At 47.3% G+C, this 19432-nt stretch overlaps 3 protein-coding genes across 4 annotated transcripts; 1 reads left to right on the forward strand and 2 right to left on the reverse strand.

Annotated features, from left to right (window-relative positions):
- Window positions 1-308: 308 nt before the first annotated feature.
- Window positions 309-3558, reverse strand: ddt (D-dopachrome tautomerase). The gene is made up of 3 exons (XM_047050990.1): window positions 3306-3558; window positions 2894-3069; window positions 309-669 (listed from the first exon to the last, which is right to left on the reverse strand). The coding sequence occupies exons 1-3, from the start codon at window positions 3411-3413 to the stop codon at window positions 597-599; spliced, it is 357 nt and encodes a 118-aa protein (XP_046906946.1). The 5' UTR covers window positions 3414-3558; the 3' UTR covers window positions 309-596.
- A 382-nt stretch (window positions 3559-3940) lies between these two features.
- On the reverse strand, window positions 3941-6884 carry chchd10 (coiled-coil-helix-coiled-coil-helix domain containing 10). Its single transcript, XM_047051000.1, has 4 exons — window positions 6616-6884; window positions 5401-5626; window positions 4795-4936; window positions 3941-4187 (listed from the first exon to the last, which is right to left on the reverse strand). The coding sequence occupies exons 1-4, from the start codon at window positions 6654-6656 to the stop codon at window positions 4168-4170; spliced, it is 429 nt and encodes a 142-aa protein (XP_046906956.1). The 5' UTR covers window positions 6657-6884; the 3' UTR covers window positions 3941-4167.
- A 3331-nt stretch (window positions 6885-10215) lies between these two features.
- mmp11b (matrix metallopeptidase 11b) lies at window positions 10216-19018 on the forward strand. Of its 2 annotated transcripts, XM_047051044.1 has the most exons (8): window positions 10225-10601; window positions 13996-14252; window positions 15397-15540; window positions 15653-15786; window positions 17110-17324; window positions 17708-17912; window positions 18187-18447; window positions 18833-19018. In XM_047051044.1, the coding sequence occupies exons 1-8, from the start codon at window positions 10269-10271 to the stop codon at window positions 18958-18960; spliced, it is 1677 nt and encodes a 558-aa protein (XP_046907000.1). In that variant the 5' UTR covers window positions 10225-10268; the 3' UTR covers window positions 18961-19018. The 2 variants fall into 2 exon arrangements, with proteins under 2 accessions (XP_046907001.1, XP_046907000.1); XM_047051045.1 differs by lacking the exon at window positions 18833-19018 and having other exon boundaries at window positions 10216-10601; window positions 18146-18376.
- Window positions 19019-19432: the final 414 nt, after the last annotated feature.

The raw sequence follows: 19432 nt of genomic DNA on the forward strand, positions 1-19432 counted from the left end.
ACATTGAAATCCTTTCCACCTCAACCAAAAAGAACCAGGTTCTCCTGACCAAGGTCTCCAGGAAGGGAAACAAAGCCCAGGATGAGTTCTACCAGGTTCTAAAAACATCCGACCCTTACCTGGTAGAAGATCTGGAGAACACATCCTAGGAGGGAACATGTACTTCTGCATACCGAGGTTCGGGTTGAAAGGTTAGGAAAGGTTCATCATTTGTACAACAGATGAATTGGATTCCAATAAACCACATCCTTCTTATTGTCAAAGAACTGTGGTTTGATGTACCTGTAATTCACGCATGACCGGTATCATTCCTTCAAACTCTGCATTTCATTTATAATAATTCCTCAATTCAAACATATTGAACAAATATACAACATATTTAGTTGTTTCATCCTAAAAATAAACAACGTTAAACTACATCAAATGATTAACAATTCAGTTGATGGTTAAATGATCTAGATCAAAAATCTAACACAGTTGCCATGGTTCATGTGAAAACTAATTGATAAAATCTCTTAGTGACAAAACAAGTTGATTTAGTAATTTAATTCAGTTCAGTTTCCTTCCCACTGACACTGCTGAAGCTGCTGCACCGTCTACAGGAAGCTCATCACGGTTCCTTTCTTTCCAACTTGATGAGGCTCCAACGCATAGAACCTGATCACAATCCTGGAGGATGAGAGTACAGATGTACATTTTACCATTCTGAGGGAGACAATAATTCCCCTTGTAAAAGAGTGTGTCAGGCTGCAGAAGGGTCAGGGTGAACAGGCAAGGACAAATGGTGAGGAATATATAGGGCCATATAGAATATCTATAAGAACAACTATTAGGCTATAAGTCATTTTAATTCACTGTGCCCTGCTGGTTGTGCTTAATGAGCTGCTACACACACAGATCTAAAATGTGCCCTCTAAAGTTTCTCTATCAGGACATGCCGGGTAATCTTCCCATGATGCTCTGAGCATGCCGCTGGGTAGGAAACGCCCAGGCAACCCACACCCTTCTTAGGAAAATCATCTGTTGTTGATGATCTCAACAAACAAGGTGAACCAACAGAAAACTACTATTACAGTTGCAGAGGGGTGGAAAACTCCCCAAAGGTAACAACTTTAACTACTATCAACATGGATGTGACAGGACAAAGACCTAAATAATGGGTTTATTTTCTTAAAACTTAGCAAGAAAGAAATTATTGCTGGTGGGGAGTGATGCTGTAATTTGGCAAATCACAGATTTCATACTCAACAAGGGAGCTACAAGAGCTCAATATACAGGACACACATAGCTGTACACTCAGCATTCATTTGACATTTTATTGCGTTGTTAAGTGCATAGTTCCAAGTTAGAAAGACATCTGACAGAGAAACTACATCATTATTAGCGACAATACTTTCAATGTAAAATGTGCATTTAATTAACAGCCATACCCGTTTATGGAGAGCAGGGCCGTACGCAGGGCCCAAAAAATACTGAGGTCATGAGTCAGAACTTCTAGGCGGGCTCGTGGGGCATGCTCCCCCGGAATTTTTTTTAATTACATTATTTAAATATGGCCATTTTCTCTTATTGAGTCTTAAGGAGCAAAAACATCATCATTATGACTTTTGAGTATGGGGCGGTGTGGAGCTTTTGAAATGTTGAGGTAAACATGGGGCATTCTGAGGCTTTTTGAAGGACCTTTATGGGACTCATGAAGTAAGGGCAAGTTACCACAATTTTTTTTAAATTATTATTATATGGCAACGACGGTACAAGCGTTCTGATTGGATAATGGGTAGTCACCCCAGCCGCGTATTGCCCTCCTCGCCGGTCAATACGGATCCGTATTGCCCTCTGACGTCAGCTTAAAAATGAGCGATATCGAGAGTCAGCTGCTGAGTTTTACTATCCAGATGATGCTGAAAAGCTTTGTCATCGAAAGTGATGATGAAGACCAGACTCTTTGAATCACTTGTGTCGTTATTTTGTGATGAAATTAAAGCAATTTTAGCAGAACCATGTTGTCCGCTTTCTATCAAAAGTAATGAGTTGCTTGGCAACACATGAAACACACCGTGAGAAGACTTGAGAGCTAGCTACAATTAGCCTAAAGGTACCATTTATTTTCGTTTACAAAATGAAAAGAATCTAAAATTGCCATATAATAAACTACTTACTAACCTCGACCGTTCGGTCATGCCGGGAAATACTGTATCAAACTGAGGCTGGAACGTATCGACCGAGCGATAGCGAGTCAGTTTGATATTTCCCAATTGCCACTGAATTTCATTTTCAATCAGTCACATCAATGACATATCAATCGCAAAATGAATGTTGATTCAACCGGTGGAAATTGATTGACAACCGGTACTGACGGAGTTAACCAAACTTTGATTTGATGTTTCCTTATCTGAGTAGTACGCTGCTGCAATACAAATATTTCCACATGAAAATGAATCTTTCTTCTCACAGTCATCTGCCACTTAAACTTCTCTTAACCTACCTACATGTTTAGTTTGCTGCGCTCCTCTTCCAGTGACTGTAACTAACATAGGCTATTCACTAACAGTAGCGGTATGTCTATGGCGGTAACATCAGCGTCCGACTTGTGTTTGGTGGTTACCATAACGACAGTACGTTTTGTTGATGACGCGCAGCACGTATGTCCAAACTCTTGAGCTACTCGGCTCTTCAAGTATAAAATCACGTTACGGTTTGTGGGAGACCAAGATCATCGTCCTGCAGTCAGTTTCACGTGTACTTTGTTTTGAGTTCATATACCACGATTTAAGCAAAAAAATAAACAGAAATACGAAAAAAAATACCGAGGACACGACCTCGGTGTCCTCAATGGTAGTTACGGCCCTGATGGAGAGGGCAACATAGGTACGATATTAGACAACGTACTAACCTGTCCTCTCCAAGTCCGAGTTCTCCCGTTAGGAACTGAAAGATTTTGGCGCTGTGGTCCTTGTTCTTCTCGGCCGTGTCTGTGACACCAATGGCGGACACGGACAGTACCACGCACGGAGAGCAAGATCCAGCAATGAGCATTGGCAGTCCAGGTTTCACCACCAACATCATTCTCTGAAAAACACAACACACTGCAGTTACAAACTCTGTCCAACAACACTCCGAAAACCCTTGTGGTTGCAACTTTGACGCGGTGTATCTATCCAACTATATTAACATTGTAGAGTAAAGACATTTAAAATGGGAAGACAAGGCAAATAATACTTCTATAGGTGTAAGGGGATGATAGGCAAGACTCTTTTGAGACTGCTGTCAAGAGTAACAATCATTCCATCTGTAGAGATACTCACATCTTCCGGTTTTCCTAAAGCCGCAGCTGTCATTGAACATAGTTTCTTCAAGAAGTCCTCCGAGAACTTGCTCGCAGGTAAGTTGCTTTCTAAATCTATGAAGGGCATGTTTCTGGTCGGGATTCAGATGAGCGTCTGATGGGAGGAACAGTGAAATCAGTGAAAGTTCAGCAAAACTAGCGGTTTTTACAATTCCCCGGAAAGCGATTGGAACCCTCGCATGCTCATTGGTGAACAGAGGAACGCCCATCCCTCTCGACCTCTGATTGGACAATCTCCATAGCAGGCTTCTTAGCGTCGCTACGCTTGATGTCATCCAAGTTCATTCTTAAAGTTGGGTTAAGACAGGTTATGATTCTGTTCTTCAGAATAGGATTTAGAGTTTACATCTACACATTGTGCGTATGTAATATTATTTTTAGGTGTATTTGATCAATGTAGACAACTAGTGTAGCACCCCTGTGACCATAGCATATCAGTAAGGCTGGGAATGTATATAGTATCAGTGCTTTAAATGGCCTTGACCCAGAATGACACTTTTCTAATTGTAGATATTGTATATTGTTGTTAAATGTAGCATACAATCACGTATCACTCTTATTCTCTAACTTTGCCATGCAAATGAACAAATACAGTAAATAGCAACTCTTTATTTCACTTTCTCACATACTTTAGCAAAACATCACACAGCATACATTTTTATATCAACAAACTGTCTGGTCACACAGACTAGTGTATATTTCCTGGTCACAACAGGAGGTGTACAGTTTAGTTCCTGGCTCGTGGCTTCTGTCCATGTGATCTGCATGGTACAGTTTAGTTCCTGGCTCGTGGCTTCAGTCCAGGTGATCTGCCTTGACGTTCACACCAGGGATGTAACTCCTAAAAATATCCCAAAAAAGTTTGCATATAGTTATACTACAATTCTGAGTATGCAAAGTAGTATTTTTGTCAACATTTCAGTAAAAAGCACAATTGTAAACAATCAATAATTCAGATCATTCCAAAAACAGGAAGACAAATTATCCCTCATAAACCTAACAAGGTAATTATCTTGGGACAGCAAATGTAAACTAATCAGTTTAACTTTAAAACCACAATGCTTGTGTAATGGGTGTGAACCTGTGAAACTCACTCCTCAGGTATGTAACAGGCCACCCACGTCAACGAATAGCTAGCTTTTCTTTGGCGTAGTTGGTAATGGTCACGCTTGGCAAGTTGGGGGTCGTGCGTTCAAGCCCAGTGAGTGGCGAACGAGCCATGTCGTGACGGAGCGTGGCTACAGCTGTTACATACCCGTCACACTTGACAACCCTAAAACATTGCCTTTGCTACTGATTAACAATAAGTATAGTTATGAGTTTGTTTAATGTCTACATTTACACCGTTGTTTCCTTCAACTTTTGTCCTCGCCGACACCATGTAGTTCCCATGTGCCAGCGGCCTGCTGCATACCTGGGTGACCTGGCTCAGACACACGGTGCCTTACCATGTGAGTATTTGCACTGTTTGAGCGCCTCGTTGAAGCCCTCGCACAGGCTGAGATCTGCCTGCGTAGTGGCACAGTCTAGGAACTGCCGGACCTCAAAGTGACAGGGCCCAGTCTGGGGGGGCGCAGGACGCGACGGCTCCTGGGGACAGCAAGTTGAACAGCAAGTTGGACAGCAAGTTGGACAGCAAGATGGACATTCAGATATTTATCCAGACCTTAGAAAAACATATTTTCATGCACATGCAACTGGTGTCATTGTCACACATCCCTATTGCTTCCTTGTCTCACTCTGGGGTTTGAACCAGGGTCCTCGCACTCAACAACCACCTTTCACAAACACCGCTTCAGCTGCATCAGCCAGAACATTACCCTTTACAAGCGCATTGTGCTGCCTCCTGGTATGACATGCGCTATATAAATAAAGATTGATTGATTCACTGGAACCCTGGAACTCTTCACTGGAACCCTGTTACCCTTCACTGGAACACTGTCAACCTTCCCTGTCTGATCTGTGCTGATCTGTCTGATCTGAGCAGATGGCACGCTGCCCTGCTGGGTAATGGTTAGCTGCCCTGCTGGGTTAGGGTTAGCTGCCCTGCTGACCTGGTAGGTGGTGCTGGGCTTGGCTGGCTCTGGGCTACTGCTGCCTCCACTGAAGGCTCCTGTGAGGGCGCTGCCCATCACGTGGCCCACGGCAGAGCCCACAGCCACGCCCGCCGCTGTGGTGGCCATCTGGGCCATGAGGCCGGGCTGCTGGGGGGCGGCCGGGGCGGCTAGCGCGGCCGGGGGGGCGGGGGCCGGGGCATAGGACGGAGGCGGGCTGGAAGAACTGATGAAAGAAGAACACCCAAGGGTTTCTTTAGAGGAAGGATACTACACAGATGTAGGTATAACTTATTATGGCTTGGTATAGCTCCTTACAGCTCCTTATGGCTCGGTATAGCTCAGTGGAAGAGCATTTGACTGCAGAGGCAGGGTAAAAAGCCCCCCTGGACACTGCTTAGGGTAAAAAGCGTCTGCTATGCTTACGTCTGCTTACGTCTGCTTACGTCTGCTAATGTAAATGAAAATGTAAATGTAAAATGTAAATGTAAATGTGCTATATGCTAATAAATACATTATTTGATTCCACTGTTAACATACTGTATGTACTTAGAGTCTGGCATGACCTCTAAAGAGAGCAGAGGACACTAGATCTAGAACAACTAGATCTGCTTAGCTTATCTAACTGATGTAACATGACATCATCCTGGTCTGGCGTCAGCTAGTTACTGCATAACAGACACCATCTTGGATGAGGTACATTCATGACATCAAACAACTAATTTCAAATTGAAGACTGATTGTAATGATTTATATCAAACAACAAGATGGATAGTTCTTCTATTGCCTACAGTAAATGCATATGCTTAATTTATATAAGAAGAAACAATCCACATTCATTATCATGGAAACTTGGGTCCATCGTGTAAATGTGCCGGATTAAGCAGCTACTTTCCCAATAAAAGTAAAAATGATTAAACATTGACATAACCACTACTCTGACACTCCAGACTAAACCATCTCTGACCCTTTCCCCACTGCCCTTGGGGACAAGACCTGAAAAATTACACTTCAACTTTAAAAGGGAGTTAAAAGTCGTATAAGGTATATTATACATGCATAACATAATACAAAAGTGAAAGTATGTATTTACTCTGATCTTCCTAAATAAGGTAAGTGTGCTTGAATGTGTGCTTTTATAAACAGCCCCCATAGTTAGAGAACGCATACCCGGCGTCTGGAGACAGTTCTGGAATGATCACATAACAAACATACCTAGCAGGAGCTGAAGGACGACTGCGGCTTCCCCTCGCCATCGCTGAAACAACTAGGTATTATTTAGTATCTTCGTCAGGATAAACTTGCCGTCGTTTCTTGAAGATTCGTCTGGAAACGCCTGGGATTAAACTAGGGGCTCGAGAGTGACAGTGAACACACGTGTGTCTGACCTTGTGTGGACAGTTTCCCAACTGCGCATGCGTTTGGCTTTATCACTTTAAAGCAAGCTGTGGACCTTTACTTTTTACCAACATTGTCGAACTGTTTTATTGCCTGAGCAAGTCAGCTAATAATACTACATAGTAAAACACTATATGCATTGATTGATTTTTTTAATTATTATTTTGATGTTCCTCTGCCACGGTCTAGTCAGTGCTTAACAGGTCAGGACAACGTAATTGTAATGAGATTACACAAATGAATCGGATAAGAAGCGAGTTGAGTTATTTAAAGAGTTCAAATAAAAATTCTCACTTCCAATCACACTTGCCACATGGGTCGGTCCGCCCTACAGAGAGTGCCCTGTGTGTATATTCTGCATGGTAAGATCCATGCGGCATGAGGTGAAAGCTTCTGGTAAATGAATACATTACATTACATAAGATAGATACTGAGCTATCACCTAGCGCAGTCTGACAACCTTTTCAATGGACAAAGGCTGATTGAGAGCTATCAGACCTATTTGGTTTATTGCCCGACATAAAAGTATAATATTTTACTGACACGCACGTCTTTCTTTCTGTGGTTCAGTAGGCGACATGCTCAGTTGGCCCATGGTGTCTGGGGCTAGTCCACCTCTAGAGGGCGCTCTAAGGCTGCTCTGTTATGAGAAGCATTTCATAATATGTTATGTAGATGTAATTGCAAGTTATTGTGACTGAAATGTAATCAACATTACTATTGTGTTGATAAGTGTTAAATGCAGCCTGTGTTCTTCAAGATACAGCCAGAACTGCGTGCTGTACTCTCAAGTCACAGTGAGGATTCAAGTGTGTCTGTTTATAAAAGTATAGCTGGTTTGAGCTTTACATGAAAACACTGCAGCTGAAATCTTTAGTTTCAGACCTCAAAGGTCATGAGGCCTGAAGAGAGAGTTTATCTGACAACAGGTTTGTGTCTGGTGCACCAGAGGACTGGCTATGAGGCTTCATAGACTACTGTGAAGCTTCAGAGAGGCTTCATAGAGGACTTTCATGGACAGGTCTTTGTAACCATGATGCCTCCCTGGAGACTATGACTCAGTCTGGATAATGAGAGAGGCAGCAAGCTGAACAGTAACAGTATCATGTTTCCAGAGCATGTCAAGCAGGAAATGAGTAACTCTGGACAAGGAACATCTGTAAAACATGAGACAAGAAGCAGTCAGCACAAAGATAAACTAACCCTAACCCTAAACATGAGACAAGCAGTCAGCACAAAGATAGTAAACTAAGAAAGACATTGACCTTGAGGGGACAACTTGAGTTGCTTTTTCTAGGGTTTTTGTGGGTTAAGGTTTGGGGTTAGAATTAGTGTTACATTTTAGAATGACTGTGTGTGTGTGTGTGAGCAGAGTTACATTTACATTTATGCATTTAGCAGACACTTTTATCCAAAGCGACTTCCAAGAGAGAGTTGGGGGAGCCTGTCTCTGTTATGAGAGGAGGTGCAACACTGGGAGGATATTAGCATTCATCAAAACAGACACTGTAATGTCGCATGAAACTACCAGAAACACCTCAGTACATTTGTCTCATCAACATACTTTAGGGAGTTGAATACAGGGCTGATAGTTTAATACAAGGCTGATAGGCCGCTACATCTGTAAACTACAGCTGTTTGAGTCATTGAGTCACTCTTGGAAACCCCCTGTACTTCTTCCTCCCTGGACATCTGTACTACAACATTTACTCTGATCTCAGGTGTTTGCGTATATGTTTGTGTGTGTACTTGTATGTCTGTGTGTGTGCATATGTATCTGTGTGTGTGAGTGCGTATGTGTCTAGGTGTGTGCGTGTATCTGTGTGTGTGTGTGTGTGTGTATGTATTTGTGTGTGTGAGTGCGTATGTGTGTAGGTGTGTGCATGTATCTGTGTGTGTGAGTGCGTATGTGTGTAGGTGTGTGTGTATGTATCTGTGTGTGTGAGTGCGTATGTGTGTAGGTGTGTGTGTATGTATCTGTGTGTGTGAGTGCGTATGTGTGTAGGTGTGTGTGTATGTATCTGTGTGTGTGTGAGTGCGTATGTGTGTAGGTGTGTGTGTATGTATCTGTGTGTGTGAGTGCGTATGTGTGTAGGTGTGTGTGTATGTATCTGTGTGTGTGAGTGCGTATGTGTGTAGGTGTGTGTGTGTATCTGTGTAAGAGAGAACACCTCCATGGTGGGTAGATTTGTAATGAGAAGTGCCCCAGTAAGGATATCAAAACTATCTATGGTATGATCAAAAAGCTACTTTAAAAAATAGATTATTCAATGTTTTGATGTACAAATAAAGTTACACACCTTTGAGTCTTTGTTAACAAACTGGCAAAATGGACACACAGCTGGTCCCTTAACCTTAAGAGCCACCCGGTCATTTGAGGTGACTCTACTGTGTAGTTTTCTTCACATAAAACGCTCTTTGATGGAAATCTGCCAGCGATTAAGACAGACAGCTTGCCCCTGTGCTCCCCGACCACTCTGCCCATAACTGACCCTAAGTGTCTCCTTATGGGGCACGAGGGGGTCAGAGGTCAGGCCCTGTATTCCCTGACCAGTGTGGAGAGAGGGGGTCCGAGAGAGCACAGAGGTGTGTATTCATGTCTGTGTGTATTATGAGTGTGTGTGTATTTAATAAGGGAGCCAGAAGTCTGGACCATGAGAAACTGGAGGACATGGGGTCAGGACTCCTGGGGGTCAGGGTAGGGTGACTATTAGGGTCTATTAGTTTGCATAAGCCCCTAATGTTTACAAAGTCTGGCTCTGCCTATTAGCAATAAAGCATGTTAACATCACTTCAAAAATACATCTAATATTCAGCTTGTACAATAATAGTAGGTGATCTCTAGTTATCTCTAGTTAATAGTTATCTCTCCCTCATGTCCCACGCTGTCCCAACGCTAACCCACACAATCAGGTCTGCTGACCAGCAACAGAACAATAATCAACCCCCTTCTCTCACCCCCAAGTCTCTCCCCTCCTACCCCCTTCTCTCACCCCCAAGTCTCTCCCCTCCTACCCCCTTCTGTCACCCCCAAGTCTCTCCCCTCCTGCCCCCTTCTCTCACCCCCAAGTCTCTCCCCTCCTACCCCCTTCTCTCACCCCCAAGTCTCTCCCCTCCTACCCACTCCCATCCCCAAAACCGGCTGCATGCTTAGCCTAAGCAAAGCCTGGGACAATGACAGCAGAAGGTTAGGACAGCACTGTTCCAACTACCTTACTTATAAGATGCATTTATCAGATTTATAAAAAGCTGAATAAAACTGTTTTTCTAAATGAAACAAGATCGTCAAATAAAAAGATCTCCATGGAGATGATGTCCAGGGCATCCAGGGCCGGCCTCGATGGCATACATGCCAAATGTCTGCTCTTATTTCGAACAACGCTGGTGGTCGTCGGGGTGAAAAGCTTTTTGCATAATTTAATTCGTTTGTATATTTTGTCATCGAAGACAATATTGTCAGCTAAAGGCGCATGTGGAGCAGGAATGGGTTAAATCACGTGAGCGCCTGCGAACTTGTCCATAAAGAAGTGCAATTTGAAGAGAACAAAGAAATCTGCAAGTATAAAATCCCCCGCGAGATATTTCCCGTCATTCACAGACTCCAGCGCGCCGTCCGTCTCCCGCTCTCAGTCTGCGGGCTGGATGCACACGGACAGTCCGCTAGATCACACGGACCGTCAGCAAGATCTCTAAACATGATGGGTCCACAGCTCTTCTGTAGCATCCTTGCTCTGCATTTCCTGCACTACGCTTATTCGGTGCCGCTAACCGCGGGAAAAACTACCAACAGGTACAGGGAGGCGGTGAGTGAACTTTGATAACAACCCAAATGGACCAGATTGACATTGGCCGGGTTTCCCAGATTTGTTAAGAAGCTCTTAAAGCTAAGAGCTTCTTAGGAACGTTCAAAGAGTGTTCTAGAGCGCTCTTAGAACGTTCTTAAGAAGCTCTTAGCATTAAGAGCTTCTTAACCAATCTGGGAAACCCAGCCATTGTCATTTTCACATGGTTAATTGGTTAGAACATTTCTTTGGTGTATTTTGGTTGTTAAATTATTACATGTGTAGAAGATTGCCACAGTAAATCTGTGGATACAAAAAAACAGTCTTTCAGTAGGTTACGTCCTATTGTATAGCCTACTATTAGCACACGAGTAATTTTTACAGGGTGAATAATTTCACCTGGCGACAGTTCTGAGTTAGGTAGGGCTATATGCCACCCGATAAAACGGCTGTTGCAGATAAACCAAATAAGCTTATCAAAAGACGTAAAAAAACGTGCATATGGTGTTAGTTTGTTTTTACAGTGTTTTTGATACTGCGTCTTATGGTGATATTGTATCTAATGTATCTCGATTTTGCCCATTGTCATGTTAAATTAATTAATTTAACTGTATTCTTAAATGATTGTAAATAGAAAACTGATCATTGATACTGTCCAGTTCAACCACAATTCATGCAAACTGGGACGATGTCTGAGCGTTTTGTGACTTTGTGACTTTACTTATAATTTGTCAGATATATTATGATTAATTCATTTTTCACTAATTCTAAACCCCTAGTCTCAGACCGTTCAGCTGATATCTGCCCTGAGCAGAAGCTAGAGACAAATGTTAGTTTGGGGTCTCGCTGTCTTCACTGCGGTGTTCTCTCCGTCACTCCGCTGTGAGGCCTGAGACGCTGCGCGGTGATGTTGACAGAGCGGAGGAGGAGGAGATTATGCAGGCAGGGGCAAGTCATCTGGCATCTGCTGAGGAATAACAAACGCTGGAGTTTGCTGACACAGGAAAAAGGAGAGCACAACATAGCTTAGAAAAACGAGAGAGTGAGTGAGAGAGAGAGAGAGAGAGAGAGAGAGAGGAGAGAGAGAGAGCGAGAGACTAGGCACTTGGTCTTCCTTGAGCACTCTTTACTACAACTTCCATTAACTGCCAAACATGGCAACCCCATCTCCTTCCCCCCTCCTTCCCTCTTTCCTCCCCTCTCCTCCCCCTGCTCCCTCCTCTATCTCCACCTCCCTCTTTCTCTTCCCTCCTCCCTCTCCACCTCCCTCTCCTCTTCCCTCCTCCCTCTATGCCTCCCTCCTCTTCAACTATCCTCCCTCTCCACCTCCCTCCTCCCTCCCCACCTCCCTCCTCCCTCCCCACCTCCCTCCTCCCTCTCCACCTCCCTCCTCCCTCTCCACCTCGCTCTCCGCCTCCCTCCTCCCTCCCCACCTCCCTCCTCCCTCTCCACCTCCCTCCTCGCTCCCCACCTCCCTCCTCCCTCCCCACCTCCCTCTCCACCTCCCTCCTCCCTCCCCACCTCCCTCCTCCCTCTCCACCTCCCTCCTCCCTCCTCCCTCCCTCCCCACCTCCCTCCTCCCTCTCCACCTCCCTCCCCACCTCCCTCCTCCCTCTCCACCTCCCTCCTCCCTCTCCACCTCCCTCCCCACCTCCCTCCTCCCTCTCCACCTCCCTCTCCACCTCCCTCCTCCCTCCCCAGCTCCCTCCTCCCTCCCCACCTCCCTCCTCCCTCTCCACCTCTCTCCTCCCTCTCTTGCCCTATCCCCCACATCCCTATCTCTCCTCTTTCTCCTCCTCCTTCTCCTCACCCTCCTTTTCTCTCCCCCAACCCCCCTACTACTCTCTCCTTCAGACAGCTAAGCCAGCCAGGTCACAGAATACTCTCTCCTTCAGTCAGCTGAGCCAGCCACTCTCTCTTTTCACCCATCAAGGCCCGAGTGATGGATAGCCATTCCTGAGGAGAGATTAAGTTGCCTTTTCCCCTCAGCCAGATCCCAGAGCTGCAGAGATATCTGAACATGTACAATCCTGCAGAGATGAGTGAAGATGAGTGGGCACTTAACTTACTTATCTTATATTAGGTTACTTATCTCATCACTTGGCATCGACAAGATATACCAAGAGTGAGTGACATAGTAAAGCATACAAGCTACAATATAAGTAGTTTGTGTTCTAGAGTATATGGTCTGTGTTCTAGAGTATATGGTCTGTGTTCTACAGTACATGGAGTTTATGGTGTTCGCCATCAAGTTCTCTTATGTTGTCCGGTTGCTAGCAAACCAACCCTAGCATTCCCGTGCCCTAGCTGGCTGAGTGGGAGGAAGGTGAAGGGGACTTCCCAAACACCTGTGTGTGTGTGTGTGTGAGTCTGTGAGAGAGGAGGCGTTGGTGACTGTGCGTGTTTGTCTGTGTGTAAGGAGTGGGACTCACTGCTGTACCCGATTTCTGTACAGGGTTAGTGTTAGTCTGGTGTTCAGGGGCTTCATGTTGGTCTGGTGTTCAGCAGGGCTGCATGTTGGTCTCGACATGTTGGTCTCTTGCTACGACACGCCGGCGTTTCACCTTAGGAGTTCCCCCTCGAGGAGTCTTTCACCTTCTGGTGTTCAGCTGCAGTCTAACACGTCAGTGGTTCCCTCACCCTAACCCTAACCCTCACCCTCACCCTCACCCTAACCCTAACCCTAACCCTAACCCTTCTGGTGTTCAGCTGCAGTCTAACACGTCAGTGCTTCCCTCACCCTAACCCTCACCCTAACCATAACCCTAACCCTTCTGGTGTTCAGCTGCAGTCTAACACGTCAGTGCTTCCCTCACCCTAACCCTAACCCTCACCCTAACCCTAACCCTCACCCTCACCCTAACCCTAACCCTTCTGGTGTTCAGCTGCAGTCTAACACGTCAGTGCTTCCCTCACCCTAACCCTCACCAGCCCACTGGGACAACATGTGTGTCTCGAGTTAATCCATGATTAGATGCTGTGGTGCGATGGTTGAGTTCTTACTGTAGTGAGTGGAGGAGTTGAATCTGAAATATATTTGAAACATCATTCATGAATGAATGGGACCATTTACAACTCAAACACAACCAGAACTAAGAGCTCCCCTTGGACACCCTGCATTCTCACCTCCCCTCGCCCCTCCCCCCTCCCCTCATCCTCCCTCCCTCCCTCCCCTCCACCCTCAACACAACAATCTTCCAGAGGCCTTGGGGATGAAACGGGAACTGTACTTAAACTACTTCTCAGAGAAGGTTGAAGGCCAGAGAGGAGTGGGGGATCTCTTTACCCAGTCACTTAACATCTGCTTCTGCAGAGGAAGTCAATTAATAATGCTTGACGCATAAATCCTGAGGAGTTCATCTGAACATGAGTGAACCTGTTAAGGACCCTCCAGTGTTCCCTGCTGTGTTCCCAGAGCTGGCACCTGAAGACCTCTCACTCAAGCCTGAGGAGAGGCCGGCTGCCCCCCCCCCAGGACACACTGCAGGAAGTCCACAGCTCTCTGGAGAAGGCCCTTCCTGTCAACGGGACGGGGCAGTTGAAGCGTCCACGCTGTGGCGTCCCCGACCCCCCCGCCTCACCCCTCCCAAAGACGCGCTCCGGAGGACAGCAGAGACGCAAGCGCTTTGTCCTGTTCGGGGGACGTTGGGAGAAGACACACCTGACCTACAAGTAAGACTCTCTAACGGCACACTAGCCCTGACAACAACAGAAGTAACAGTTGTCTGATGTCAGCACTGTATGACGTGATTCACAAATGTTTTACTCAGCTGAACTGGGTCCCAGCTTGGGGTGGAGAGGTGTGGCAGTGCTGTCCTGTCTGGGCTTGTCAGGCTTCTTAATAATAATAAATAAACCTGGTCCTCTCTTAACACAACGGGACTGGGGAGACTGGGGGATGGGCGCTAGGCTGGGCTAGGTAGGGCTGAGGTGGGGGTGTGTGCAGGGTGGGGGATGGGCGCTAGGCAGGGCTAGGTAGGGCTGAGGTGTGTGTGTGCAGGGTGGGGGATGGGCGCTAGGCAGGGCTAGGTAGGGCTGAGGTGTGTGTGTGCAGGGTGGGGGATGGGCGCTAGGCAGGGCTAGGTAGGGCTGAGGTGGGGGTGTGTGCAGGGTGGGGGATGGGTGCTAGGCAGGGCTAGGTAGGGCTGAGGTCGGGGTGTGTGTGTATGCAGGGTGGTGCATTTCCCCTGGTAGATGATCCAGGAGAAGGTGTTAATGCTGGTGTGTGTGTGTTTGGGCTGAGCGATATATAACAAAATTGGATATCTCAAAATGTTCAATATATATGTTGAGTTACTTTTTAATTTATATGACAGTCATTTATAAGACTGTGGCTTGAGATACCGCAAAGACAATGGCTTGTATTTTCATTAATTTTAATTCTTACTTTTATCACTTGTATTATTGTTTTTATTGATTTTATGTAAAGCACCTTGAGCTGCAATTTTTGTATGAAATATGCTATATAAATAAAGTCTTATTATATAAATATTCTTCTTCTTGTTATATATCTCGATATGTTTGCATTTGCTTTTAAATAATAAAAAAACATAATTTTCGTTTGCCCCCATTAGAAAACAACAAAAATAATTTAGATAGAACAGCCATTGTTTCAAAGTACAAAATGTCTTGTGCACATTTAAGCAGTTTTAGGCAATTTTTGCCTTTATGCAATAAAAAAAAAAAAGTATGCTTGAATTTGAAATATTCGATATTCACAATTTTTTCAAATTTGTTATTGTCGTAAAAATTATTGCGATATTATCCTTAATATTCGATATATCGCCCAGCCCCTGGTGTGTGTGTGTGTGTGCAGGGTGGTGCGTTTCCCCTGGCAGATGACCCAGGACAAGGTGCGTCGTGTACTACAGGAGGCGCTGCGCGTGTGGAGTGACGTCACTCCCCTCACCTTCGCAGAGGTGGACAGCGGGGAGGCCGACATCATCATCGATTTCAACAGGTAACTAATGGTAACTTTATAAGGACTCCCCCCCCCCCGACCTGTAATGTTACAGTACCCCCTGTCCCCCCTCCCCCCCCCCCCCTCCCCCCCCCCCCCCCCCCCCCCCCAGGTACTGGCACGGCGACAACCTGCCCTTCGATGGCCCGGGGGGGGTTCTGGCCCACGCCTACTTCCCCCGGACACACAGGCAGGGAGACATACACTTCGACTACGACGAGAGCTGGACCGTGGGCAACAGCATGGGTGAGGGGCCTCACACACTGTCTGCAGGCTGTCCCTGAACACACAGGGCCTCACACACTGTCTGCAGGCTGTCCCTGAACACATAGGGCCTCACACACTGTCTGCAGGCTGTTCCTGAACACACAGGGCCTCACACACTGTCTGCAGGCTGTCCCTGAACACACAGGGCCTCACACACTGTCTGCAGGCTGTCCCTGAACACATAGGGCCTCACACACTGTCTGCAGACTGTCCCTGAACACACAGGGCCTCACACACTGTCTGCAGGCTGTCCCTGAACACACAGGGCCTCACACACTGTCTGCAGGCTGTCCCTGAACACATAGGGCCTCACACACTGTCTGCAGGCTGTTCCTGAACACACAGGGCCTCAAACACTGTCTGCAGGCTGTCCCTGAACACACAAGGCCTCACACACTGTCTGCAGGCTGTCCCTGAACACATAGGGCCTCACACACTGTCTGCAGACTGTCCCTGAACACACAGGGCCTCACACACTGTCTGCAGACTGTCCCTGAACACACAGGGCCTCACACACTGTCTGCAGACTGTCCCTGAACACACAGGGCCTCACACACTGTCTGCAGGCTGTCCCTGAACACATAGGGCCTCACACACTGTCTGCAGACTGTCCCTGAACACACAGGGCCTCACACACTGTCTGCAGGCTGTCCCTGAACACACAGGGCCTCACACACTGTCTGCAGGCTGTCCCTGAACACATAGGGCCTCACACACTGTCTGCAGGCTGTTCCTGAACACACAGGGCCTCAAACACTGTCTGCAGGCTGTCCCTGAACACACAAGGCCTCACACACTGTCTGCAGGCTGTCCCTGAACACATAGGGCCTCACACACTGTCTGCAGACTGTCCCTGAACACACAGGGCCTCACACACTGTCTGCAGACTGTCCCTGAACACACAGGGCCTCACACACTGTCTGCAGACTGTCCCTGAACACACAGGGCCTCACACACTGTCTGCAGGCTGTCCCTGAACACATAGGGCCTCACACACTGTCTGCAGGCTGTCCCTGAACACACAGGGCCTCACACACTGTCTGCAGGCTGTCCCTGAACACATACAGGTTAGCCAACAAGATCACTGAAAGACAAGTTCCTGTTTCTTGTTGAACCACTCCAACTCTGGAGCATGTAGCGCCCAGAGCACGGTTGTTAGTTTGAAGCACTAATACCTGTCAATGTGGGTGGTACAACATGTGGCTGCAAATCCACAGGTTGCAGGTTCAAATCTTTATTTCTACATCACTTTGGATGGAAGCATCTGCTAAATGAAGACATTATTTGACCTCTGACCCCCAGGCACAGACCTCCTCCAGGTGGCAGCTCACGAGTTTGGCCACGTCCTGGGTCTGCAGCACTCTCTGGAGCCCGGCGCTGTCATGTCACCCTTCTACAGCTTCTCCTACCCACTGGAGCTCAGCCACGATGACAAGCAGGGCATCCAATCCCTGTACGGCCCACCCCACCAGGCCCCGCCCCCTATCATAGAGACCAATGAGATTGACACAGGCGTGGTGAGGATTCTGAAAGCTACCTGCATGTTGTTAGCCAGTGATCTATATGTGATACTATATTTAATATTATTATTGATGCACTGTGTCTGGTAGCTGAGGTGTTACTTTACACTGTGCCAGGGAAAGACTGGCCGTTCCTTAACTATTTTACAGGCACTATTGGTAAAAGCATCTTATAACTGAATACAGTGTTTAAAACATGTAAATGTGATCCTACCTCACCCTCTGCAGGGTCTGAACCACAGTTGTTTCCTACCTCACCCTCTGCAGGGTCTGAACCACAGTTGTTTCCTACCTCACCCTCTGCAGGGTCTGAACCACAGTTGTTTCCTACCTCACCCTCTGCAGGGTCTGAACCACAGCTGTTTCCTCTCGTTCCCCAGCCCAACCCGTGCAGGACTGACTTTGACGCCGTGTCCATGATCCGGGGAGAGCTGTTCTTCTTCCAGGCCGGCTACGTGTGGCGTCTCCGAGGCCGGACACTGCAGGCGGGGTACCCTGCCCAGGCCTCCAGACACTGGAGGGGGCTGCCCCAGCGCCTAGACGCTGCCTACGAGGACAACGCTGGGAACATCTGGTTCTTCCAAGGTACTCCCGCTCTCAGATCTACCAGTAATGGAGGGAGGGATACTATAGATGGAGAGATGGATGGATGAATAATAAATTTCATGATTTTTGACATGCTTTTCCTGTTCAAAAATGCATGGACTGTTGGAATACATTCAGTTTAATTTAAGATTACTTCCTCGTGGGACTCTGTGAGCAGTGTTTGGTGTGTGACCTGAAAAATCCTCTATCCATGCGTCTCTCTGTCCGTCCAGGGGACAGTTACTGGGTGTTAATGTGTGACCTGTCTGTCCAGGGGACAGTTACTGGGTGTTTGACGCTGAGAGGAGGATCACAGGGCCGGACTCTGTGCGGAGTCTGGGGCTGCCGGTGTCGGACCTCCAAGCAGCCCTGAAGTGGGGCGAGGGCGGGGCCCAGAAGGTGTTCCTGTTCCGGGCTGGGGCGTACTGGCTCTTTAGCCCCATGGAGAACCGTGTGGAGTCCTCCGACCCCAGCAGCATGGAGGACTGGAGCGGCGCGCCAACGCACATCGACGCTGCCTTCCAGGACAGACAGGGTGAGACTGCAAGGGGGAATCCCAAACTCAGATATCATAGACCCACTGTGAATTAGGGTTTTAAAAACAAAAACCAGTACATTTAAATATCCACAATCACCCGAACTCACTGATCCACTACCAGAGTTTATTCCAGTACAACAGTGCTGTAATACCTGTTACTGCACTGTAGTTGTGCTGGTCTACTGTACTACATCACTAAACACCTCGTTTGTCGGTAGAGTCAGGGCTGTGCTGGTCATTTGAATCTCCTTTCTTTTCAAGCTTTCCTCAAACCATACCTTACAACATAAAACATTACACATTCACATTATGGTTCAGTATAGTTCTGTTTGGTGGTAAAATGTATCCAATTTTCAAGAGTTGGTACTGAATCTCCTACCAGGTTATGTCCATTTCCTGCGTGGTCTGCAGTACTGGAAGTTTGACCCTGTGGAGAGGAAGGTTCTGGAAGGATACCCGCGCTACGTTGGCATCGATTTCTTTGGATGTCCTGCTTCCATGTACCACTGAGAACACAGCCACCCCTGATCCCTGCCTCCACAGCCACCCCTGCCTCCCTACCTCCACAGACACACCTGCCCCTGCCTTCCTGCCTCCACAGACACACCTGACCCCTGCCTCCCTGCCTCCACAGACACCCCTGCCTCCCTACCTCCACAGACACACCTGCCCCTGCCTCCACAGACACACCTGACCCCTGCCTCCCTGCCTCCACAGACACCCCTGCCCCTGCCTCCCTACCTCCACAGACACACCTGCCCCTGCCTCCCTGCCTCCACAGACACACCTGCCCCTGCCTCCCTGCCTCCACAGACACAACTGCCCCTGCCTCCCTGCCTCCACAGACACCCCTGCCCCTGCCTCCCTACCTCCACAGACACACCTGCCCCTGTCTCCCTGCAGCCACAGACACACCTGCCCCTGCCTCCCTGCCTCCACAGACACACCTGCCCCTGCCTCCCTGCCTCCACAGACACAACTG

The sequence above is a fragment of the Hypomesus transpacificus genome, unplaced genomic scaffold, assembly GCF_021917145.1.
Source record: "Hypomesus transpacificus isolate Combined female unplaced genomic scaffold, fHypTra1 scaffold_133, whole genome shotgun sequence".
NCBI classification, from domain to species: domain Eukaryota; kingdom Metazoa; phylum Chordata; class Actinopteri; order Osmeriformes; family Osmeridae; genus Hypomesus; species Hypomesus transpacificus.